We start from the raw sequence: 22,782 nt of genomic DNA on the forward strand, positions 1-22,782 counted from the left end.
TGCCTCAGAGAGACATTTTTTTCTTAATGATAATATGTGCAAATTATCCAAAATCCATTATTCCCTCATGCCTCTCTGGTTTTTACGGTGACTTAGTAAACTGCACTTCATTAGGCACATCTTTGGGGCCTTAAATTAAATAAAATTAAATAGCGAACTACTTCCAAATATATGGAACAACCGCTAATATGGAGACATGGATTGTCTTGTTCACTGATCTTTTAGCTTGCCCTACTTTTTCTCCATCAGGATCTCACAAACAGCTGGTGCTGCTGACTACAGTGGGAATTAATCTTCCATAATATAGCCACATTTTTCAGGGCTGTGCCCATGACTTCCCAGAAAAACATTCTGAGCTTTGTAATTTTCTTTCTTAATGACTCCGTCACCCAAATTCCTGGTGCCAAGACCTCACATCATTTCATTCCAGCAAAAGCAATTAAATGGTTTGTACAAGCTACGTACAAACATTCCGTCTCCTTTCTGGATCACCCTTGCATTTGTCCCTGCTGAGTGGGGGCGATGTGAGCGGATTAATGTCTTAGGCCTATTAAAAAAATATCATCAAATAACTGGTTCACTGTGGACAAAACATCTGGTCCTGGTAAAAATGAGGCTTAAAATAAATAGTCACTCCTGTTACACTGTGATTCTAGTCTACCATATTTCTAGGATGGTTTGCCCTGAAGTAAATGTGCATTTCAAGCCTTCAAGCCTAATCATCCAAGAAGCCATTTTTAAATGGCATGTAAAAGCCACAGATTTCATACAAGCATCAGTTCAGTTCAGTTCAGTCACTCAGTCATGTCTGACTCTTTGTGACCCCATGGACTGCAGCATGCCAGGCTTCCCTGTCCATCACCAACTCCTGGAGTTTACCCAAACTCATGTTCATCGAGTCCATGATGCCATCCAACCATCTCATCCTCTGTCACCCACTTCTCCTCCTGTCTTCAATCCTTCCCAGCATCGGGGTCTTTTCCAGTGAGTCAGTTCTTCGCATCAGATAGCCAAAGTATTTAAGTTTCAGCTTCAGCATCAGTCCTTCCAATGAATATTCAGGACTGATTTCCTTTGGGGTTGACTGGTTGGATCTCCTTGCAGTTCACAAAAGCATACAAATAGGAAAATATCCCGTCCATTTGGAGTAGGATATTTAAGCACAAGCCCTGTTATCAGCCAGCAGCCTTATGGCCCCTCTGCCATGGGCATCCCATTTAGTCCTGATCAACAAGTTCCCAACCCGAATTAACTTATTGCTTCTTTAAAAACCAGACACCCAGACATTGGCACGTGTTAGTGGGTAAAGTGAAGTGAAAAAATGACACAGTTTGTAGTGACTACTGAAGGCTGCTACCCACCTCACAAAATCTTTCCAGTCCTTCTCCACTGGGTTGCAGACTTGTGGTTTGGGTGGGACTGACCCCACCCACAACGCCAGGGACGAGGAATGAAGTATATGAACCCTCAGTATCTGGCATCCTCTGGAGTTTAGTGATTGGCTGAGGTGAGCATATGACCTAAGCTGATCCAATCAGAGTGAAGCCAAGAACCTTTGCTCATTGGTTGGTTGTGCGGGCCATCCCCTTACAGAACAAGCAGTCTGCAAACAGGGCCAGAATTGCTAATACAGCTTGGAGGGAAGCCAGCCCAAGTACTAGAATCATCTCCAAAATTTTCTCGACATTCTTTGCATCCTAAGAACTGCTGGCTGTAAAGGCTGGCACAGATCAGATCTCTAGAGTCAATTCCCTTTGCTTCTTTCTCCCTTCATTTTATAGATGAAGGAACCAAGCCTGGACAAGCTAGAGTGACTTGTCCCAAATTACAGAGCCCTGCTATTTTGACTTAGCTTTTATCCAGAATCTATTTGTTCCCCTCCCAGCAAATTTTTCTAATTTAATTTATATGTAGAAATAGTTTCTTACTGTTAACACATTTGGACCAATGACCAGGGGAAATGATATTATATTAATAGCAAGGACAAAAGCAATTCCTTGGAGCCATGTAACCAACAGCCTGGATAATTAAAGTGTGCCGTTAGGGGAAGGGAAGAATGAAGAGCCTAACATGGGGAATAATACAGGTTTGTATCTAAAATTATGAAAAACTGCCTGTGTGCACGTTTAGGCGCTTCAGTCGTATCCACCTGTGACCTGATGGACTGTAGCCTGCCAGGCTCCTTTGTCCATGAGATTCTGCAGGCAAGAATACTGGTGTGGGTTGCCATGCCCTTCTCCAGGGAGAACTGCCTATGGTAACAGAATTACCTGGAAAACGTCAACTCTTTATTTCATTGTTTCTGTTCATATTTCTTTCTCTGTTTCTAATACAAAATCCAGTGGGATATGGTCTCAAACCCATTTCCTCCAGCTTCGGGGCACACAGCTAGGTTACACTGCCCGGCGTCCTTTGCCGTAGAGTGTGGTCGCGTTACAGATGTGGGGCCAAGGGGATGTGAGCAAAGAGGATGTGATCCACTTCCTACCCTGCCCTTCAAAAGCACCCACATGCAACTGCCCATGCTGTTTTCCTGAACCAGCATGTAGGTTACATGCTGAAGAGGGGAGAGCACAGGCTGGGAGGAACCTGAGCCCTAAGATTACTGAGGAGCAGAGCTGCCCATAGATCAGAAAGACCAGCCAGCTTTGAAGGAGGGGAAAATATCTTTGGTGTCAAACCAAGATTTCAGGGTTGATCAGGTTCTCAGGGTAATATACCCAGCATCTCCTTAACTACACCAATCCAAGAAGATTGCTTCTTCTTAAAAAGATAATGCTGAAGCCTCCATTAGTCCAGAACAGACAACAGAGAGGTTTAGATTTAAAACAAGCATGCCAAGAGACAAAAGAACCCTCCTATGCTATTGCTGGAGATGCAAATTGGTACATCCTCCTATGGAGAACAGTATAGAGGTTCCCTAAAAAACTAAAGATAGAATTACCATATGATCCTGCAATCCCACTCCTGGGCATTATCTGGAGAAAATTCTAATTCAAAAAGCTACATGCACCCCAGTGTTCATAGCAGCACCATTTACAGTAGCCAAGACATGGACCTAAATGTCCATGGGACAGATGAACGGATGAAGAACACGTGACATATATTATGGAATACCGCATGCATGCATGCTAAATTGCTTCAGTTGTGTCTGACTCTTTGCAACCCTATGGACTGTAGCCCACCGGGCTCCTCTGTCCATAGGATTCTCCAGGCAAGCATACTGGAGTGGGTTGTTATGCCCTCCTCCAGGCTATTTTCCCCACCCAGGGATCAAACCCACATCATCTCCATGGGGTCTCGAAGAGTCAGACACAACTGAGGGACTTCACTTTCACTTTCACTTTCACTTTCATGCATTGGAGAAGGAAATGGCAACCCACTCCAGTGTTCTTGCCTGGAGAACCCCAGGGATGGCAGAGCCTTATGGGCTGCCATCTATGGGGTCACCCAGAGTCGAACACGACTGAAGCAACTTAGCAGCAGCAGCAGCAGCAGCAGCAACAGCAGCAGCAAGAACCTACTATATAGCATAGGAACCATTCTCTATATTTTGTAATAAACTATATGGGGAAAGAATCTGAAAAAGAGTAACTGACACAATCCTGTACACCTGAAAGTAACACAACATTGCAAACAAACTGTACTTTAATAAACGCACACACATACACACACGCACACACGCACACACACGCCCCAAGGAGGGGAATGGGTGGAGAAGTGTTGGCTAACTTCAGGGGCAGTTGTCTGCTCTTCCCTATGGTCTGCAGGATTCTAGATGATGGCAAAGCCTACACCCATAATCTGTAGTTTGCCAAAAATAATTTTGAAGGATGTTAATGGCATTACCCAGAATACTCCAAAGGCATAATCAAATTCAAAACTGCTGCCTTCTCCCTACTTTACTCTTAATAAAATCCAATAGTGAAAGTTAATGTTGCCAAGTCTCTGTCCAGAAAATCCAGTTTTCACAATTAACCAAGATGATAAAATTGTCTCAGCTGAAACCAAGACCTTGTCTGTAAGGGCTGCTCCATGTCTGCAACCAAAAGAGGGACAGCAGGAAGTAAAATGGAAAATGCATGAGAGCACTGCGCTGCAAGGGAGGGGGCGTCAGGATTCAAGGTCATGCCAAGGCCAAGTCATCAATCTGGCCGAGTCACCAACTTCTTGACCTCTGCTACACCATCTATAAAAAGGAGTTACTGAGCCGAATTCATTGTGAGGAGGAGAACTGGAGATGAAGTTTGCCTTAAAGGGCTTCCTGGGTGGCTCAGATGATAAAGAATCCACCTGCAATGCAGGAGACCCAGGTTCGATCTCTAGGTCAGGAAGATCCCCTGGAGAAGGGAATAGAGCCTAATTTGCTGTGAGGAGGAGGGCTGGAGATGAAAGTCAAAATCCCTTCAAATAAAAGAGAGGAAAGGAGAGAAGGAGGGGGGAGAAGAGGGAGGGTAGACTGTATTATTTCCAGACAGACGTGTACTGAGATTAGCAATGTGTCTCCAGTGCTGGAAGTTCTTTAGAAAGATCAAGGTTGTACTCAGGAACTGTGTATGAGAATGTGGGATTAAGGCTGAGGACAGGAAATGCTGTTCGGATGCAGGTGTCTCGGAACAAAGGCCCCTCGGCCCTTTGAAGCTTTCTGCACTCACCGTAGTGCGGGATGATGCTCCAGGCCATGGCAGATGCATAGATGCCACCAGTCATCCAGAAGATGCCCAGCCAACTGAGATGCTCTCCTCGCTTCTCCCGGGACAAGAATTCAGAAAAATAGGCAAACACAATGGGCAGAGCACCCCCAATACTGCAGAGAGAAAATGCCAGAAAGGAAGAACCAAGTCAGACACTAAAAACAGTCAGACCAGGAACCCAATTGCCGCGTCCCGCCCTTGGGCCAAGTGGTGAAACAGCCCAGTAAATTCCAAAGACCAGCCTAAGGCAGCGTTAGGTTCTTTTGACCTTATACACTGACTTTGCAACCTAACCCCTTTCTAAGATTCAACCTTAACACAGTATCGTGGAAGTCACACAAGAATCCAAGAACTTCCCTGGTGGTCCAGTGGTTAAGACTCTGCCTTCCATTGCAGGAGGCATGGATTCAACTCCTGGTTGGGGAATAAGGCACCACATGCCGTGAGGTACAGCCAGAAATTAAAAAGCAGAATTCAGTTCAAGGTTTTCTGGAGGACCACTCAGAGGCAAGGTACCAGGATGGATGGATGGCAGGAGGGGCCGGCTGAATCTCTGTGATTACGTACCCTATGCCTGAGATGAGTCTGCAGAAGAGGAAAGCTCCATATCCCTGTACGAAGGAGGAGAGGGAGGCAAAGGAAGCGTTGATGGCCAGGGAGATGCTGAGGACTTGCTTCCTCCCCAGCTTATCAGCCAGGCCCCCCAGGACGAAGGCTCCCCCCATCATTCCTAGGTAGACTATCAGCCCTGTGAGGAAGAGAAAGAGAGAGGGGAGGGTGGAGAGAGGAGACAAGAGATTAGAGACTGTGCGGTGTTTTAGAAAACCTGATGCCCATCTTAATGCATCCTAGAAATTCTGTGTCACAGACATAAAAGGTGGAGTGTGACAGATGTCGGCGGCAAATTAGACATGTTGGACAAATGCGACTTCTGAGGAACGCTATTCAGAAAATAACAGCCTCACCAGGTTGACACATATGTACACGTGCTAAAATAGATCAACCAGAACTGGGTTTGACGTACCTTTCTTTGAAATGCGTAATGTGCAGCTGAAGGAAATTCTGTCATTTTTATTTTTAAACAAAAAAGTGGCAGTGCCTCAAATGTCCTTACCTGCGGGGTTATGCTTAAAGACAAATTTCCCAGGAAAAAGTGTGGTGAGGCAGGTATGGGGACCATTGGGAGGGCAAAGACGAGACTGATAAGAGCAACTACCAACAAGACAGTTTATTTTAGTAAACACCCAAGAAGGGCCTTTTCCAAGCCACAGCCAATGTTCAGATTTTTTTAAATTGGACTGTAATTACTTTAAATGTTGAGATTTCTCAGGAGAATGTAGAAGAGAGCAGCCATGAGCTAGCCTTTCTCCAACAGGCGTAACTACTACGTGCTTTGTAATACAATCAGTTGCCTGGTGGTGGTTTAGTCGCTCAGTCGTGTCCGACTCTTTGTGACCCCATGAACTGTAGCCCGCCAGGCTCCTCTGTCCATGGGATTCTCCAGGCAAGCATACTGGAGTGGTTTGCCATTTCCTCCTCCAGGGGATTTTCCCCACCCAGGAATCCAACCCAGGTCTCCTGCATTGGCAGGCGGATTCTTTACCACTGAGCCACCGGGGAAGCCCCATCGGTTACCTTAAGATATAGTAATATAAATACACTGTTGTAGACACATTTATGGAATTCCAATGAACCCAGCATCCTCAGAGAGGTGGCAGATCTCTAGAAGCACACAGATAATTCTTTCCAACTAAAAACTGAATACTTACTATTTATCAACGACTGTTGCTAAGAATATATTGATACATTATATACTAAACCCAAGAAGGAAATTCTGGAGAACGTCTTTCATACAGTGGAAATCCTGAATACAAATTAGGTAAGTGTCCTTTTGCTCAACCTTGACTGTAAATCAGATGAAGAAGATCATTTATCTTTCACGGAAAGGAAGCTTCTCCTGACCCGTGGATGCTTTATTTAGGCAGATGTGTGCTGGGAAGGGCCCCCGTACAGCCAAAATCTTCATTAGCTGTTTAACCAACTTGAAGGGAGGTCCCCAAAAGCAGCAATGGAAGTACGCTCTGCGTTACCTTCCCGGTGGCAGGTTTCCTTCTTTTATTATTTTATTTATGAGATGAAAAGAAGATAACTTTGATGCTGTCAGTGGTTTTCACTAACTAGGATTTCCTTCACTCACACACCTCGTCACTTTTCACCTCCACACAACTCAAAGCCATGAAATAAGCCATTTCCTTTTTCCCTTCCATATATGACATTAATCAAGGAACCATGCCTATGAGTCTACATTCATTCAATGCCTGTTATTAGTTAAGTGCTATTTGGTGGTGCTAGTGGTAAAGAACCCACCTTCAATGCAAAAAAAATAAGAAACTCAGGTTTGATCCCTGGTCAGGAAGATCCCCTGGAGGAGGGCATGGCAACCCACTCCAGTACTCTTGCCTGGGAAATCCCATGGACAGAGGAGCCTGGCAGGTTACAGTCCATGGGGTCACAAAGAGTCGGACGTGACTGAAGTGACTTAGCCCATGTTTTCATTACTGGGAATACAGCAGGAGACAAATGTATGAAAATCCCTGCCTTCGTGGCCCTTACATTCTAGTTGGGAAAAGAGATGATAAGTGAGTGAATGAAATATACAGTAAGTGGGTTACTGAAAGTGATACAGAGAAAAATAACATGGAGGCAGAGACAGGGAGAATCAGAGTGGGAGGTGACGCTTCCAAACAAGACGGTTCGGAGGTCCCTCGGGAACCGGGACACTTGGGCAAAGACCTGCAGTGAGTCAGATGTGGGGACGTCTAGGGGAAACTGCTGCGCCTATGCTCCTGGGCTCAGGGTTTTTCTCCACTACTATTTTACCAGTTTCTCAGCCCACAGCTTAGAAAATATAGTGAGCAATCTCCCACTTTATTAGGTCATTGACATTTGTGTTTGAGAAAATAAGCCAAGACTTGCAAACCCAGCTCAGGCCTGGGTCATGCTGTATTGTAATGATGTCGGTTAGTGTTCCCACTAGACTCCGAGTTTATCTGCCTGATTCAGCCCTGAACAGCCAAGGGCTTTCAGCATCTGGCTCCTGGCAGACTTAATCTTTCCCAGTTCTTAGCCATTGAGTGTTATGTCTCAATGCCTTACTCATTGATGCTGCTGCTGCTGCTGCTGCTAAGTCGCTTCAGGCGTGTCCAACTCTGTGTGACCCCAGAGATGGCAGCCCACCAGGCTCCCCCGTTCCTGGGATTCTCCAGGCAAGAACACTGGAGTGGGTTGCCATTTCCTTCTCGAATGCATGAAAGTGAAAAGTGAAAGTGAAGTCACTCAGTCGTGTCCGACTCCTAGCGACCCCATGAACTGCAGCCTACCAGGCTCCTCTGTCCATGGAATTTTCCAGGCAAGAGTGCTGGAGTGCGGTGCCATTGCCTTCTCCGACTCATTGATGAGAGTGTCTTAAAACAATCTTCTGTGGCCATGACCCATTTCTATCAAGAATGAATTGGGGGCTTCTCTGGTGGTCCAGTGGTTAAGAATCCACCATGCAATGCAGGGGACACTGGTTGGATCTCTGGTCTGGGAAGATCCCACATGATTCGGGGCAATTAAGCCTGCGTGCAGCAACTACTGACCTGCCTCCCTAAAGCCTGTGCTCCCCAACAAGAGAAGCCACCGCGGTGAGAAGCCCATATACCTCAACTAGAGAGTAGCCCTCACTTGCTAACTAGACAAAGCCCGTGCACAGCAATAAAGACCCAGCGCAGCCAAAAATAAGCAAAATAAAAGTAAATATTTTTTAAAAGAATGAATTGGGTCCTGTGCCTGGGTCGGGCGTAGCTTTCCTGTTACTCTCACCAGGCGCACTAGTCTGCACGACTGGCTTTGCGTCTGGTCCATGCTGGTTTCCTACCAGCATCTGATGCCCCAACCAATCAGAAAAGTTACAAACTCTGCCCCTGCCCGACCAGGCCTTCCCCAGGAAAGAACCAGGTTCTACTTCCTCAGATTGAGACAACCTACCTAACACGACACCCATGGCCAGAGCCCCACTTATGAGATGCCCTGCCCTTCTTCTCCCCTCCCGGATAGACCCCTGGGAGGTCACCACCAGCCCAGTTCACAAGGGAGTTTTACATCATTCCTTATGCTTGGTAATTCAGGCTTCTAGACCAGAGCAGAGAGGGAACTATTTTCCCCAGGTAGGTATGTGCTAAGCTTCCAAGTTTGGTTGGCCTCATTTTAGTACAACTCCCTGCCTAGATGCTGGGAAAGACTGTGGGCAGGAGGAGATGGGGGTGGCAAAGGAGGAGATGGCTGGATGGCATCACCTATTCAAGTGGGCATGATGAGTTTGAGCAAACTCTGGGAGGTAGTGAAGGACAGGGGAGCCTGGTGTGCTGCAGTCCATGGGGTTGCAAAGAGGACATGACTAAGCGACTGAACAACAACTGCCTAGACTTTCCAGCATCCCATTCAGCCAACAAATGACTTGTGTTGGTCTTGTGATACCTGGTTAGTAAACATTTGGAATAAAGAAAGAGATATTGAAAGGGAGGAAGGGAGTCAATGATTTAGAATCCCTGATTGTCCAGTTGTTAAGAATCTACCTTGCAATGCAGGAGACACAGGTTTGATCCCTAGTCAGGGAACTCAGATCTCACATGGCCCAAGCAATTAAGCCTGTGAGTCGGGCTAGAAGGTCCATGAGCCTCAGTGAAGATCCCACGTGCTGCAAGTAAGACCAGACACAGTCAAATAAATAAATAGATATTTAGGGGAATAAAGGAAGGGAGGAGGAGGGAATTCCCACCCAAAATACAGCTCCATGAGCACAGCCAATGATACAATGGCTTTAAGCCACTGAGTTATACAGGAATAGATAATGGGGTAGCAAGTATATACTTCGACCAGTAATGCTGAAGAAGATGAAGTTGAATGGTTCTATGAAGACCTACAAGACCTTCTAGAACTAACACCCAAAAAGATGTCCTCTTCCTTATAGGGGACTGGAATACAAAAGTAGAAAGTCAAGAGCTACCTGGAGTACCACGCAAATTTGGCCTTGGAGTACAAAACAAAGTAGGTCAAAGGCTAACATAGTTTTGCCAAGAGAACACATTGGCCATAGCAAAGACCCTCTTCCAACAACATAAGAGAAGACTCTACACATGGACATCATCAGACGGTCAACACTGAAACCAGACTGATTATATTCTTTGCAGCCAAAGATGGAGAAGCTCTATACAGTCAGCAAAAATAAGACCAGGAGCTGACTGTGGCTCAGATCATGAACTCCTTATTGCCAAATTCAGACTTAGATTAAAGAAAGTAGGGAAAACCACTAGACCATTCAGATATGACCTAAATCAAATCCCTTATGATTATACAGCAGAAGTGACAAATAGATTTAAGGGACTAGATCGATAGTTAGAGTGCCTGAAGAACTATGGACAGAGGTTCGTGACATTGTACAAGAGGCAGTGATCAAGGCCATCCCCAAGAAAAAGAAATGCAACAAGGCAAAATGGTTGTCTGAGGAGGCTTTACAAATAGCTGAGAAAAGACGAGAAGCTAAAGGCAAAGGAGAAAAGGAAAGATATACCCATTTGAATGCAGAGTTCCAAAGAATAGCAAAGAGAGATAAGAAAGTTTTCCTCAGTGATCTATGCAAAGAAATAGAGGGAAACAATAGAATGGGAAAGACTAGAGATCTCTTCAAGAAAATTAGAGATACCAAGGGAACATTTCATGCACAGATGAGCACAATAAAGGACAGAAACGGTATGGACCTAACAGAAGCAGAAGATATTAAGAAGAGGTGACAAGAATACACAGAAGAACTGTACAAAAAAGATCTTCATGACCCAGATAACCACGATGGTGTGATCACTCACCTAGAGCCAGACATCCTAGAGTGTGAAGTCAAGTGGGCTTCAGGAAACATTACTACAAACAAACCTAGTAGAGATGATGGAATTCCAGCTGAGCTCTTTCAAATCCTATAAGATGATGCTGTGAAAGTGCTGCACTCAATATGTCAGCAAATTTGGAAAACTCAGCAGTTGCCATAGGACTGGAAAAGGTCAGTTTTCATTCCAGTCCCAAAGAAAGGCAATGCCAAAGAATGTTCAAACTACTGCAAAAATGCACTCATCTCACACGCTAGCAAAGTAATGCTCAAAATTCTCCAAGCCAGGCTTCAGCAGTACGTAAATTGTGACCTTCCAGATGCTCAAGCTGGTTTTAGAAAAGGCAGAGGAACCAGAGACCATGCCAACATCCGCTGGATCACCAAAAAAGCAAGAGAGTTCCAGAAAAACATGTACATCTGCTTTATTGATTATGGCAAAGCCTTTGACTGTGTGTATCACAACAAACTGTGGAAAATTCTAAAAGAGACAGGAATACCGGACCACCTAACCTGCCTCCTGAGAAATCTGTACCAAGTCAAGAAGCAACAGTTAGAACTGGAACTGGACATGGAATAACAGACTGGTTCCAAATCGGGAAAGAAGCACGTCAAGGCTGTATATTGTCTCCCTGCTTATTTAACTTATATGCAGAGCACATCTTGAGAAATGCCAGACTGGATGAAGCACAAGCTGGAATCAAGATTGCCAGGAGAAATATCAATAACCTCAGATATGCAGATGACACCACCCTTATAGCAGAAAGTAAAGTACAGAAGATCTAAAGAGCCTCTTGATGAAAGTAAAAGAGTAGAGTGAAAAAGTTGGCTTAAAGCTCAACATTCAGAAAAATAAGATCATGGAATCTGGTCCCATCACTTCATGGCAAACAGATGGGGAAACAATGAAAACAGTGACAAACTTTATTGTTTTGGGCTCCAAAATCACTGCAGATGGTGACTGCAGCCATGAAATTAAAAAATGCTTGCTCCTTGGAAGAAAAGCTATGACAAACCTCGATAGCATATTAAAAAGCAGAGACATTAAAAGGTCCATCTAGTCAAAACTGGTTTTTCCAGTAGCCATGTATGAATGAATGTGAGAGTTGGACTATAAAGAAAGCTAAGCACCGAAGAATTGATGCTTTTGATCTGTGGTGTTGGAGAAGACTCTTGAGAGTCCCTTGGACAGCAAGGAGATCTAACCAGTCCATCCTAAAGGAAATCAATCCTGAATATTCATTGGAAGGACTGATGCTGAAGCTGAAGCTCCAATACTTTGGCCACCTGATGCGAAGAACCAACTCACTGGAAAAGACCCTATTGCTGGGAAAGATTGAAGGCGGGAGGAGAAGGGAACGACAGAGGATGAGATGGTTGGATGGCATAACTGACTCAGTGGACGTAAGTTTGAGCAAGCTCCGGGAGTTGATGATGGACAGGGAAGCCTGGTGTGCTACAGTCCATGGGGTCGCAAAGAGTCGGACATGACTGAGTGACTGAACTGAACCAATCTGAAGTAATCAACACACTTAAAAAGCCTAATGCATCCTATAACAGCAGCAAAACAGCAAACACGGACTCAGCACTGGCCACTAGACAGGAGACCCGGATTTGATCCCTGGGTCATGAAGATCCCTTCGAGAAGGGAATAGCAACCCACTCCAGTATTCTTGTCTGGAGAATCCCATGGACAGAGGAGCCTGGCGGGCTACAGTCCATGGGTGCACGAAAAGTCAGACATGACTGAGCAACCAAGCATGTGTGTGTGTGTATGTGTGTGTGTATATATATATATGTATATGTGTGTGTGTATATATATATATGTATATATATATATATATATATATAGTTGCTGTACAGCAGAAACTCACACATTGTAAAAGTAACTATACTGCAATAACAATTTAAAAAATAAAATAAAATTGAATTTCAGATTTTAAAAAGAGTTAGTCAGGGTTCCACCTTGGTGATGGGATATATCACAGGCGGGAGCAGACAGCAGGTGCAGAGACAGGGAGGGAGAAACAGCAGCTGATGTGCGAGGGCAACCACCTGCGAGGAGTTCCGTGTGAACAGCGTGCAGCACGCATGGGACACGTGGCGGGAACGGGGCAGGTGAGACCGAGGCCCGCTCATAAATGGCGCAGAGGGTGTGTGTGTGCGAGAGAGAACATGCGTACACATGTATGATTGCATGCACATGTGCTGTCTACATGCCTGTGGGCCTACAAGTGTAGGAGAAGGGGAGACAAGAATCAGACAAATGGTCAGGACATTTGGTAAGAACCCATCTATACACCCCTGGAGAAGGAACTGGCAACCCACTCCAGTATTCCTGCCTAGAGAATTCCATGAACAGAGGAGCCTGGTGGGCTGCTGTCCATAGGGTCACACAGAGTCAGACACGACTGAAGTGACTTAGCATGCATGCATACACCCCATACCCTGGCCCCACCCCAGAGAAAAACACCAGAGTCCAAAAGAAGTTCTTTTTTTCTCTTACTTCAGTAAAGCTATCTTCAGCACTTCTCCAGTTTCACTATGCACACAAATCACAGAGGGATCTTAATATCAGATTCTGATTCTCAGTTCAATAGGTCTGAGTTGGGGCTTAAGATTTTGCCTTTCTAGCAAGACTGGTGCTGCTGATCCATGGACCACACTCTGAGTAGTGAGAGGCTAGTGTACACCCACCCTCAGGGAAACACAGGGAGGGGTAGTGATGAGAATCCTGGTCCCAGGAACCCAAAGATCTTGTTCACTGGTTGCATAATTTGAGAGACATCCTCTCACCCTCCAAGGGCCTGACCACCACATCTGCAAACTGATTATTGAAGTAGCTAACCTCCAAACTGGGCTTCCCAGGTGAGACAGTGGTAAAGAACCTCCTGTAAATGCGGGAGATGCGGGAGTCACAGGTTCGATCCCTGGATCAGGAAGATCCCCTGGAAAAGTAAATGGCAACCCACTCCAGTATTCTTGCCTGGGAAAACCCATGGACAGAGGAGCCTGGCGGGCTACAGTCCACAGGATTACTAACAGTCAACTGAGCATGCAACTTCCAAGCTGCCTTCCCATTCGTTTGTAAAAAATATAAAAAGAGAAATATGAAATTCTGTGGATTTCTCAGGAAGAAGATTGTCAGATTATAAAAACAAACCCAACGCAAAGAATAATATCCCACTGTATGGCTATACAACTGTTGGTCTGTCCATTCACCTACTGAAGGAGATCTTTGTTGCTTCCAAGTATGAGCAATTATGAATAAAGTTGCTATAAGCTTCAGTGGGTGGGTTTCTGTGTGGACATACATTTTAAAATTATTTGGGTAAAGCCAAATGGCTTTTGAATTCTCTTAACTTTTCTATGCTGTTTGCTTTATTTTTTTTATTATTATTTTTTTTTATTTTTAAACTTTACATAATTGTATTAGTTTTGCCAAATATCAAAATGAATCCATCACAGGTATACATGTGCTCCCCATCCTGAACCCTCCTCCCTCCTCCCTCCCCATACCATCCCTTTAGGTCGTCCCAGTGCACTAGCCCCAAGCATCCAGTATCGTGCATTGAACCTGGACTGGCATCTCGTTAGATATGTCTTTTGTAAGCATCTTATAACTGGAATTTTTAAAAGCTAGGTTTGTGCTGGGACTTCCCTGGAAGTCCAGAGGTTAAGACCCCATGCTTCCAATGCAGGGGGTGTGAGTTTCATCCCTGGCCAGGGAACTAACATTCCCCTGTGCTAAACAGAGTGATCAAAAATCTTTTTAAAAATAAAAAATTTTTAAAAAGGCAGTTTTGTGGAGAGGTAGAAAATGAAGCAAATATAGTAAAATATTAATTGTAGAATCTAATTAGTAGGTATATAAGTGTATATTGTAAAATTATTTCTATCTTTCTATATGTTTGAAATTTTTCATAATAAATATTGGGGGAATAGTGAAAAAGCAAAAAACAAACAAAAAAAACAAACATGAATGGATGATTAAACGTTTGTGATTGTCACACAGGACAGATGGGTCAGATGTGGCCCTATGTCGCTTCTGGGCCACCAGTTTGCAATCTCAGCAATAAACATTGAGCCAGGTATTAAGCTATTCCCTCTTAGCTCCAAAGCCACCCTTCCAGCCCCTCCATTGTCCACAAACGACATGTGCTTTGCAAGCCCTGCCAGTAGGGGGCACTAGAGGGAGGCTTAAAGGCTGGTGAAGGGGCAAGGACCTATGCTTTCTGCTCCTGCAAGTTTCACCTGAGCAACACTTTTTCACGCTGGCTGCAGCAGTTCCCTTCTGCCTCCACAGCAGCGGAATCCAATAAGAAGAACCATTGGAGAATGGTTCTTGGGGGAGAATGGACACATGTATATGAATGTCTGGGCTTCCCAGGTGGCTCAGCAGTAAAGAATCTACCTGTCAAGCCCGAAATGCAGGTTCGACCCCTGGGTCGGAAAGATCCCCTTGAGAAGGGCATGGCAACCCTGGCACCCCACTCCAGTATCCTTGCCTAGGAAATCCCATGCACAGAGGAGCCTGGCGGGCTACAGGCCATGGGCTTGACTGAGGGACTAAACTAAGGAAGTAAACAATATGTAAGGCTGAGTCCATTTGCTATCCATCTGAGACTGTCACAGCATTGTTAATCGGTTAGGCTCCAAGACAAAATAAAGTTTAAAATGTGTCATAAAATTAATTATTAAATTTATTAAAAGCAGAACCAGCCACATCCTGCCTCTCAGTTTCTAAGTTATCATAATTCCAATTTACTCCTTCTTGCCATCCCTACCTCAGTATACGTTCTATAAACAGTTCACTTATATGTACTTAATTAATAGTTTTTTTTTACATTAAATTCTCTCTGTTCCAATAACTGGCATAATTTCTGTCTCCTGACTATACCCTGACAGATTCAGACACATAGGCAAATTGATGAATCTTAGAAATTAGACATTGAGTTCAACGCCTATGCTATACCGGGTGAGGGGGCTGAGTGCCAGAGAAAGCTAGGGGCTCACGGAGGCTCTCTGCTGGCCCTGCATACACTCTGGTCTCCTGGACCCGAGCCTGGTACTTTTGCTACTAAACCTCACTGTCCAAGCCAAAGAAGGAACTCGAAAGAACAAGAAGAGCTTCTCAGAATGCTGTCGCAGGGAATCAGGATATGTGGCCTCCAAATGTGCCATTTTGATACAAGGAGTGTTTCAAGCAGAAGACAGCTGAGAAAGAGCAGACTCGAAAAAAAAGAAAAAGCTCCCTCTTCTCCACTGTTGCTTAGTCTCTTCAGTCGTGTCCAACTCTGCAACCGCATGGACTGTAGCCTGCCAGGCTCTTCTATCCATGGGATGCTCCAGGCAAGAATACTGGAATGGGTTGCCATGCCCTCCTCCAGGGGATCTTCCCGGCCCAGGGATCCAATCTGGGTCTCCTGAACTGCATGCAGATTCTCTACCACTGAGCCACTAGAGAAGCCCCTGACCTCCCCTACATTTGCCTAAAAGCAGGCAGGCCATCTATGGGGTCGCACAGAGGCAGACACGACTGAAGCGACTTAGCAGCAGCAGCAGCAGCAGGCTTAGACTCTAAATCATCGGAGACTCTTATCAACCCCAAGACACGACAAAGAGGAAAAATATCACTTGAAACAATTCTGTATTATTAATGGTTTGCTCCATATGTTTACCTTACCACAGTTTACCACTCTTGGAAGCCTAAGACCCTTTTTCTGTGTCTTGTCCCTTCTCTACAATGTATTGTTCTCTGTGAAGACGCTATCTAAATTGTAACCATCCCTAGAGGTACTCACAAGTATAGGCATTGTGCATGGTAATGCAGTCTGTTTGTATTTCTCTTGCTAATCTGTCTTTTGTTAGTTTAAATCAAGGGCTCCCTGTCACCGAACCTAGGAAGGTAGAAGTTCTTCCCTGCGCTGTCTTGGGAGGCCATGAAAAGGAAGAAAGGAAAAAAGATGAACTTATCCAAGGAGAAGAAAAATAGAAAATTCACAATGCCTCTGAAATGGCTCTGCTGTTAAATTCATTTAAAAATCTGTCTTCCACAGAAGAAGTTAAGACAATAAATCTGGAAAATTAGAGTGCATTGGAGTTATCAAAAATTACTTTAGCATGAAGCTGATAAGGGACTAGTTAAAAAGCTGTTAATAAGAAGTCTACCCTCCTTCAACAAGCTCAGTGGCATTTTAAGGCAATGTCACCCCTAATAACACTGAGCTTTTGAGATAATTAAAAACCATGATTGCAAAGACTTCCCTGGTGGTCCAGTGGCTAAGACTCCATGATCCCACAGCAGTGGGTCCCGGTTTGATCCCTGGTCTGGGGACTAGATCCCATGTGCTGCAACTAAAGAACCCACATGCCACAGCCAAATAAATAAATATTAAAACAAACAAAAAAGATTCCTACTTTCAGAGTAGGGGGGATGGAAGTGAAAGGAGAGGGGTGCGGTGAGTAAGAAGGGCTTGCAACTGGCAAATAAAATGGACTAGGCTTCCTTGGAAGAGGGAGGAGCCCATGCTGGTAAGTTCCCATAAAAGGAAGAGCCCAGTCTTCACACATGACACTTCAGCTGGTCATGTCGTAGTCCTGGCTCCATGGACGACCAGCAGCATAACCACAGGCACTGCACTCAGCTTCTCTGACCACTGCGCCTTCTTTGTAAAATTCAGACACAGAGTTATCTCGCAGAGTTATGAGGATTTTGTAAGACAGTGGGTTGCAAATATGTAACAGGATGCCTGACTCAAAAGTGATGCATTACCTGTAAACACCAGTTAAATATATCTGGTCTATTGTGTCATTTAAAGCTTGTGTTTTATTTCTTTTCTGTCCAGATGACATGGGGTGGGGGGAGGGGAGAGTAGCATTGACATATATACACTCAGATCAGATCAGATCAGTTGCTCAGTCGTGTCCAACTCTTTGCGACCCCATGAATCGCAGCATGCCAGGCCTCCCTGTCCATCACCAACTCCTGGAGTTCACTCAGACTCACGTCCATCGAGTCAGTGATGCCATCCAGCCATCTCATCCTCTGTCGTCCCCTTCTCCTCCTGCCCCCAATCCCTCCCAGCATCAGGGTCTTTTCCAATGAGTCAACTCTTCGCATGAGGTGGCCAAAGTACTGGAGTTTCAGCTTTAGCATCATTCCTTCCAAAGAAATCCCAGGGCTGATCTCCTTCAGAATGGACTGGTTGGATCTCCTTGCATATATACACTACCATGTGCCAAATAGCCAACTAGTGGGGAGCTGCTACAAAGCACAGGGCGCCTCAGCCCCATGCGCTGTGATGACCTAGAGGGGTGGGGTGAGAGGCAGGTGGTGGGAGGGCGGTCCAAGAGGAAGGGGATATATACAGACACATACCTATAGCCAACTCACTTTACTGTACAGCAGAGACTAACACATCATTGAAAGGCAATTATACTCCCTCCCCAAAACTATTCAAACACAAACTTAAAAAAATAAATGCATAAGTGATCAAAATTGCTGTTGTTGCTATGAGCAGTCCAGCTTAGAATGGGGCTGGGAACTGAGAGAGCCATGGGATTGGAAAAATGACAACAGGTCGGTGATATTTTAAAATCAAACCAACCATATATCAGAATTTGCAGAAAGGATCAAGACAAGCAGAAGAAACTTATTTATAGTAGCATGCCCTTTAACTGTACCTCCCTGTCTCCTCACCTGGAAAGGAAGCCAGATTCCAATAAAATGTTTTTTAGGACAAAAGTTTTTTCAAGTTTATTCTAACAAGACTTTGGCAGGGGACTTCTCCTCTGCCCCAATTCTCTTTCTAAAGTTCCCAGATTAAACATCATGTCCTAAGAGAGGCAAGCCTGATATTCCAAACTGGGACTCATCAAACTTTCTCTCTAAAGGGTCAAAGAATAAATATTTTACTTGCAAATAATTTACTTTACAGATGTCTTGTGGTCTCTGTGACATATGCCTCTTCTTTTCTTTCTTTATAATCCTTTTAAAATGTAAAAACAAAAAATACAAGTCCTCTATATTCAAAAAAGTACTGTTTCGCAAGCATGTTCATAAATCCAATTTGTTCACAAGTTCAACCAAGTTAGCCTAGGTATCAACTAACACAGTCAGCTATATAATCTGTACTGTAATAGGTTTATAATGCTTCTCACACTAGTAACACATAAGAAACAAACACAGAGATAAAGAAAACGTTTGTGCTCTTACAGCACAGTACTTGAAAAGTAAAGTAGCGCAGCACAACAGCTGGCGCCTGCGGGCTGGCATCAGGTGACCAGGCCCGAAGAGTTAGTGATGGAGGAGGGAGAGGAGGTGGGAGAGGGCAGAGCCGAAGGGTGGTCAGCAACAGGAGACGGAGGGCAAGCTGCCATGTCACTCGTGCCTGATGACGATGGAAAGCACATTCACATCTCTGAAAGTTCACAGTTTGAAGGGTCATGTGTAGGGGATTGAGTGTAGCCCACAAGTCACAGCTTGCTGGCTCCTGTCCTGTTCCAAAGGAAATTCTGTCATCTCTGCCGGTCCTTCCACATCCTACCACCATTCCTTTATAGAACTTATGTCCATTTGCTCCGATGTATTTATTGGTTCAGTGTTTGTCTCTAGAGGTGCTCTTCACACCGACAGAATATACCCTCAGCCCCAGAGGCAGCAGGCTGAGGAAACAAACAATCAGATTGAGCTGGCTTAAATGTGATGGGAAAGAAGAGCCCCCTGCAGAATAATCTTCTTTATTTAGCAATTAACCAAGAACAGCGAAGGCATTTCTCTCTCTCTCTCTTTTTTTTTTTTTTTTTTTGCTTGAATGCATTGAAATTAAATGCATTAATATCCAAGGAAAATTCTGAGTTCCCTTTTTCTGAAACCACTCCAATATTTATTTGACTGCGTGCATATGCTTTGAAGGAATAAAAATCAGCCTCTCCAAATGGAACCATTGCCATTCCACTTTATTATTCAACCAATATACTTGCCTGAAGGGTAATGTTCTCTTGGACGAGGGTCTGGAAGTCAGTGGTAGCTGTGATAAAGATTGAATATATAAGGGAATCCCCAGGAGAAGTCTCACTTTGCTACTAAGGCATGGAAGAACATCAAGATATCTATGCGCATACCCCTATTAAACCAGATGCCTTGGGTAAGTTGGCCAAGTGTTTTGTTTATATGACATCTGAATGCTTGGAAACTTCTGGGATGAGTAAATCCTTTCTCTTGAGTCGAAGTGCTTAGCACGGAAAAAGTTTGGCTTTAACGATTGGTCTAGTGGAAACCAACCTGGCAGTCACTGTAGTGAACTCTCCCGCTACTTTGTGTGCAAGTGCTCAGTCCTGTCCAACTCTGCAACCCCCTGGGCTACAGCTCCTTCAGTCCATAGAACTCTACAACCCCCACCAGGCTCCTTCAGTCCACAGAACTTTCCGGGCAAGAATACTGGCATGGGTTGCCATTTCCTCCTCCAGGGGATCTTCCCCACCCAGGGATCAAACCCACATCTCTTACGTCTCCTGAATTGGCAGGCGGGGTTCTTTACCACTAGTGCCGCCTGGGAAGCCCCAGTACTTTATGTGTCAGATAAACTCAAGTGAATGAATCTTTGGAAGTAGGTTAACTTGCCCTACTGAAGGGAAGTAGGTTAACAGTCTGCTGAAAATTGGAACTCTCCAAAAGGTCACTAAGACATTTGGAAACAATGTTTTTCTCTAGTTGCAAGGAGTTGAAGGTCTAGGGGTCACTGTCTAGGTGCAGTGGGCGGGCCTCTCACTGCAATGGCTTCTCTTGTTGCAGAGCACAACCTGGGGGGTGGGGCACAGGCTTCAATAGTTGTGCACAGGCCTACTTGCCCCACAGCATATGGGAATCTGACCAGACCAGGAATTAAACCCATGTGCCCTGCATTGGCAGGCAGACCCTTAACCATTGGACCACCAGGGAGGTCCCACAATTTTATATCTAAGTAAACTGTTCCAATATCTGATGGAAGAAATCCAGGTTTATAGTTTGGTGATTCATCAAATGATGAATTGTGTGCCCCAAATGATGGAGTGTGCTTAGCCGCTCAGTCGTATCCAACTCTCTGTGAGCCCATGGACTATAGCCTGCCAGGCTCCTCTGTCCATGGGGATTCTCCCAGGCAAGAATACTGGAGTGGGTTGTCATGCCATCCTCCAGGGATCTTCCTAAACCAGGGGTCGAACCCAGGTCTCGCACATGCAGGCGGATCCTTTACTGTCTGAGACACCAGGGAAACCCAGTGATGGAGCCGTCCATGAGAAAAGATGCATCAATACTACACAAGGGCACCAGGGCTGGAGGCACGTGTCGCTCCGCCTAAGGATGTGATGCAATCACTCATGCTCGGTCCTTCGGCTATAGAGAAGCCACAACCCCATGGAAGAGCAGAATCATCTGTCTTGGAAGGTCTAGGATCAGGATGTGGCCAACAGACCCAGAGGTAAGGTCTGCAGGTGGATTGGAGAGTTAGAGGGACAGGGACACTTGTTACAGTAGCATAGCGTAAGGATAAGGTCTTTTTAATAGATATTTTAATAGTCATTCACAATCTTTTTGGGGGTCTGTGTTGGGTCTTCATTGCTATGCAGGCTTTTCTCTAGCTGTGGCGAGTGGGGGCTACTCTCCAGCTGTGGTGCACAGACGTCTCATTACAGTGGCTTCTTTGGTTGTGGAGTGCAGGCTCTAGGGCGTGCAGGCTTCTGTAGTTGTGGCTTCCAGGCTCTAGAGCACAGGCTCAATAGTTGTGGGGCATGAGCTCAGTTACTCCACGGCATGCGGGATCTTCCCAGATCAAAAATTGAACCCAGGTCTCCCGCACTGGCAAGTGGATTCTTTACCACTGAGCCACCGGGGAAGCACATAGATAAGGTCTAATCCCAGGAAGAGGTTCTTTCTCCAGCTATACTTATGGAAAATTAAAGACCCTGAAAGGAAGCCCAGAGACTCCATCATCCCAGGTGGTGATGCAAAACCAAGCTCAAGCCACAAGGCAATATTCTGAGCCGGTAAGGATACCCAGGCCCCAGATCCCTGGTCATGTCTTTGGTGAGTAGAAGACAGGTGTACAGTCATGGTGGAAGCAACGGTAACAGAAAACATTCAGGATACCAGTGAGGTTTCTGCCCAGGGCTCAGACTAGCCCTGGGGCAAAGGGGTACCTGGCGTGTCCCTTAATCGCCTCTCAGGCTGATAGCAAGAGGCTTTAAGAAATACTCCTTGAGGATGCTGTGAGAATCCTAACATTGCCTTGTTCACATCCCCTGACACTAGAGCCATCTTAGAAAAGCAGAGATTTCCTTTTGTACCTCTCAGTGCAGGTGAGAAGACGTGTCACCTGGGCTAAAGCTGTAGAGGTGTGACACCTCGGACAGCTCTCCTGAGGACCATGAGCATCTCAGCCGTGACCACTACCCATGAGACTCGCCACCCCTCCTCCACTCCACCACAGCCCAGTGTGGCGGCCACTGTGTTCATGTCCGGAGGGTGGAACAATGTGCCTGATGACACCAGGACCGGTCCAGGAGAATCACCGTAGGGCTTATTAACTGTGGAGTATTTTGGCTCCATGGTAAAGAATCCACCAATTCAGGAGAAGCAGGAGACTCAGGTTCAATCCCTAGGCTGGGAAGATTCCCTGGAGGAGGAAATGGCAACCCACTCCAGTATTCTTGCCTGGGAAATCCCATGGACAGAGGAGCCTGGCGGGCTACGGTCCATGAGGTTTCAAGGAGTTGGACACAACTGAGTGACTGAGCACATGGCTGAGAATTAGAAGCTGAGATGGGAGTAGCTGACATAAAATCAAGAAAAGAAACCACAATCTTCATGCAGAAATTTGCTCAACCTCATTACCTACATGTCAGTGAGTATGGGAAGAGGGCATAGAGATTAAATAAGCCCAGCCCAGTCCTCTGTTTCAAAAACACTCAAATATAGCTGAAATAAATAGGTGGACACAAGTTAAGTGGTAGAATAAGGCAGGGGCCAGGGAAAGGCCACAGCAAGAACTCTGGCAAGGTGATGGCAAGAAAGAGGGTGGGGGGCAAACTTGGCTGCCCTAGAATAAGCAGACGGTTGGGGTGATGGAAGATGGTTGGAGGGGGAGCAGCGGGCCGAGCATCACACAAAGAATCAGAAGGGGATGAGGC

General features: G+C 45.3%; 1 protein-coding gene across 3 annotated transcripts in view; it reads right to left on the reverse strand.

Annotated features, from left to right (window-relative positions):
- SV2B (synaptic vesicle glycoprotein 2B) overlaps positions 1-22,782 on the reverse strand; it is a 247,360-nt gene that overhangs the window by 56,545 nt on the left and 168,033 nt on the right. For all 3 annotated transcript variants that reach the window (XM_027521346.1, XM_027521347.1, XM_027521348.1), the window contains exons 3-4: positions 5,262-5,442; positions 4,656-4,807 (exon numbers count right to left, since the gene is read on the reverse strand). In XM_027521346.1, coding sequence (XP_027377147.1) covers positions 4,656-4,807; positions 5,262-5,442 — 333 coding nt within the window. The remainder of the gene's footprint in view (positions 1-4,655; positions 4,808-5,261; positions 5,443-22,782) is intronic.

Source organism: Bos indicus x Bos taurus, chromosome 21, assembly GCF_003369695.1.
Source record: "Bos indicus x Bos taurus breed Angus x Brahman F1 hybrid chromosome 21, Bos_hybrid_MaternalHap_v2.0, whole genome shotgun sequence".
In the NCBI taxonomy this organism is placed as follows: domain Eukaryota; kingdom Metazoa; phylum Chordata; class Mammalia; order Artiodactyla; family Bovidae; genus Bos; species Bos indicus x Bos taurus.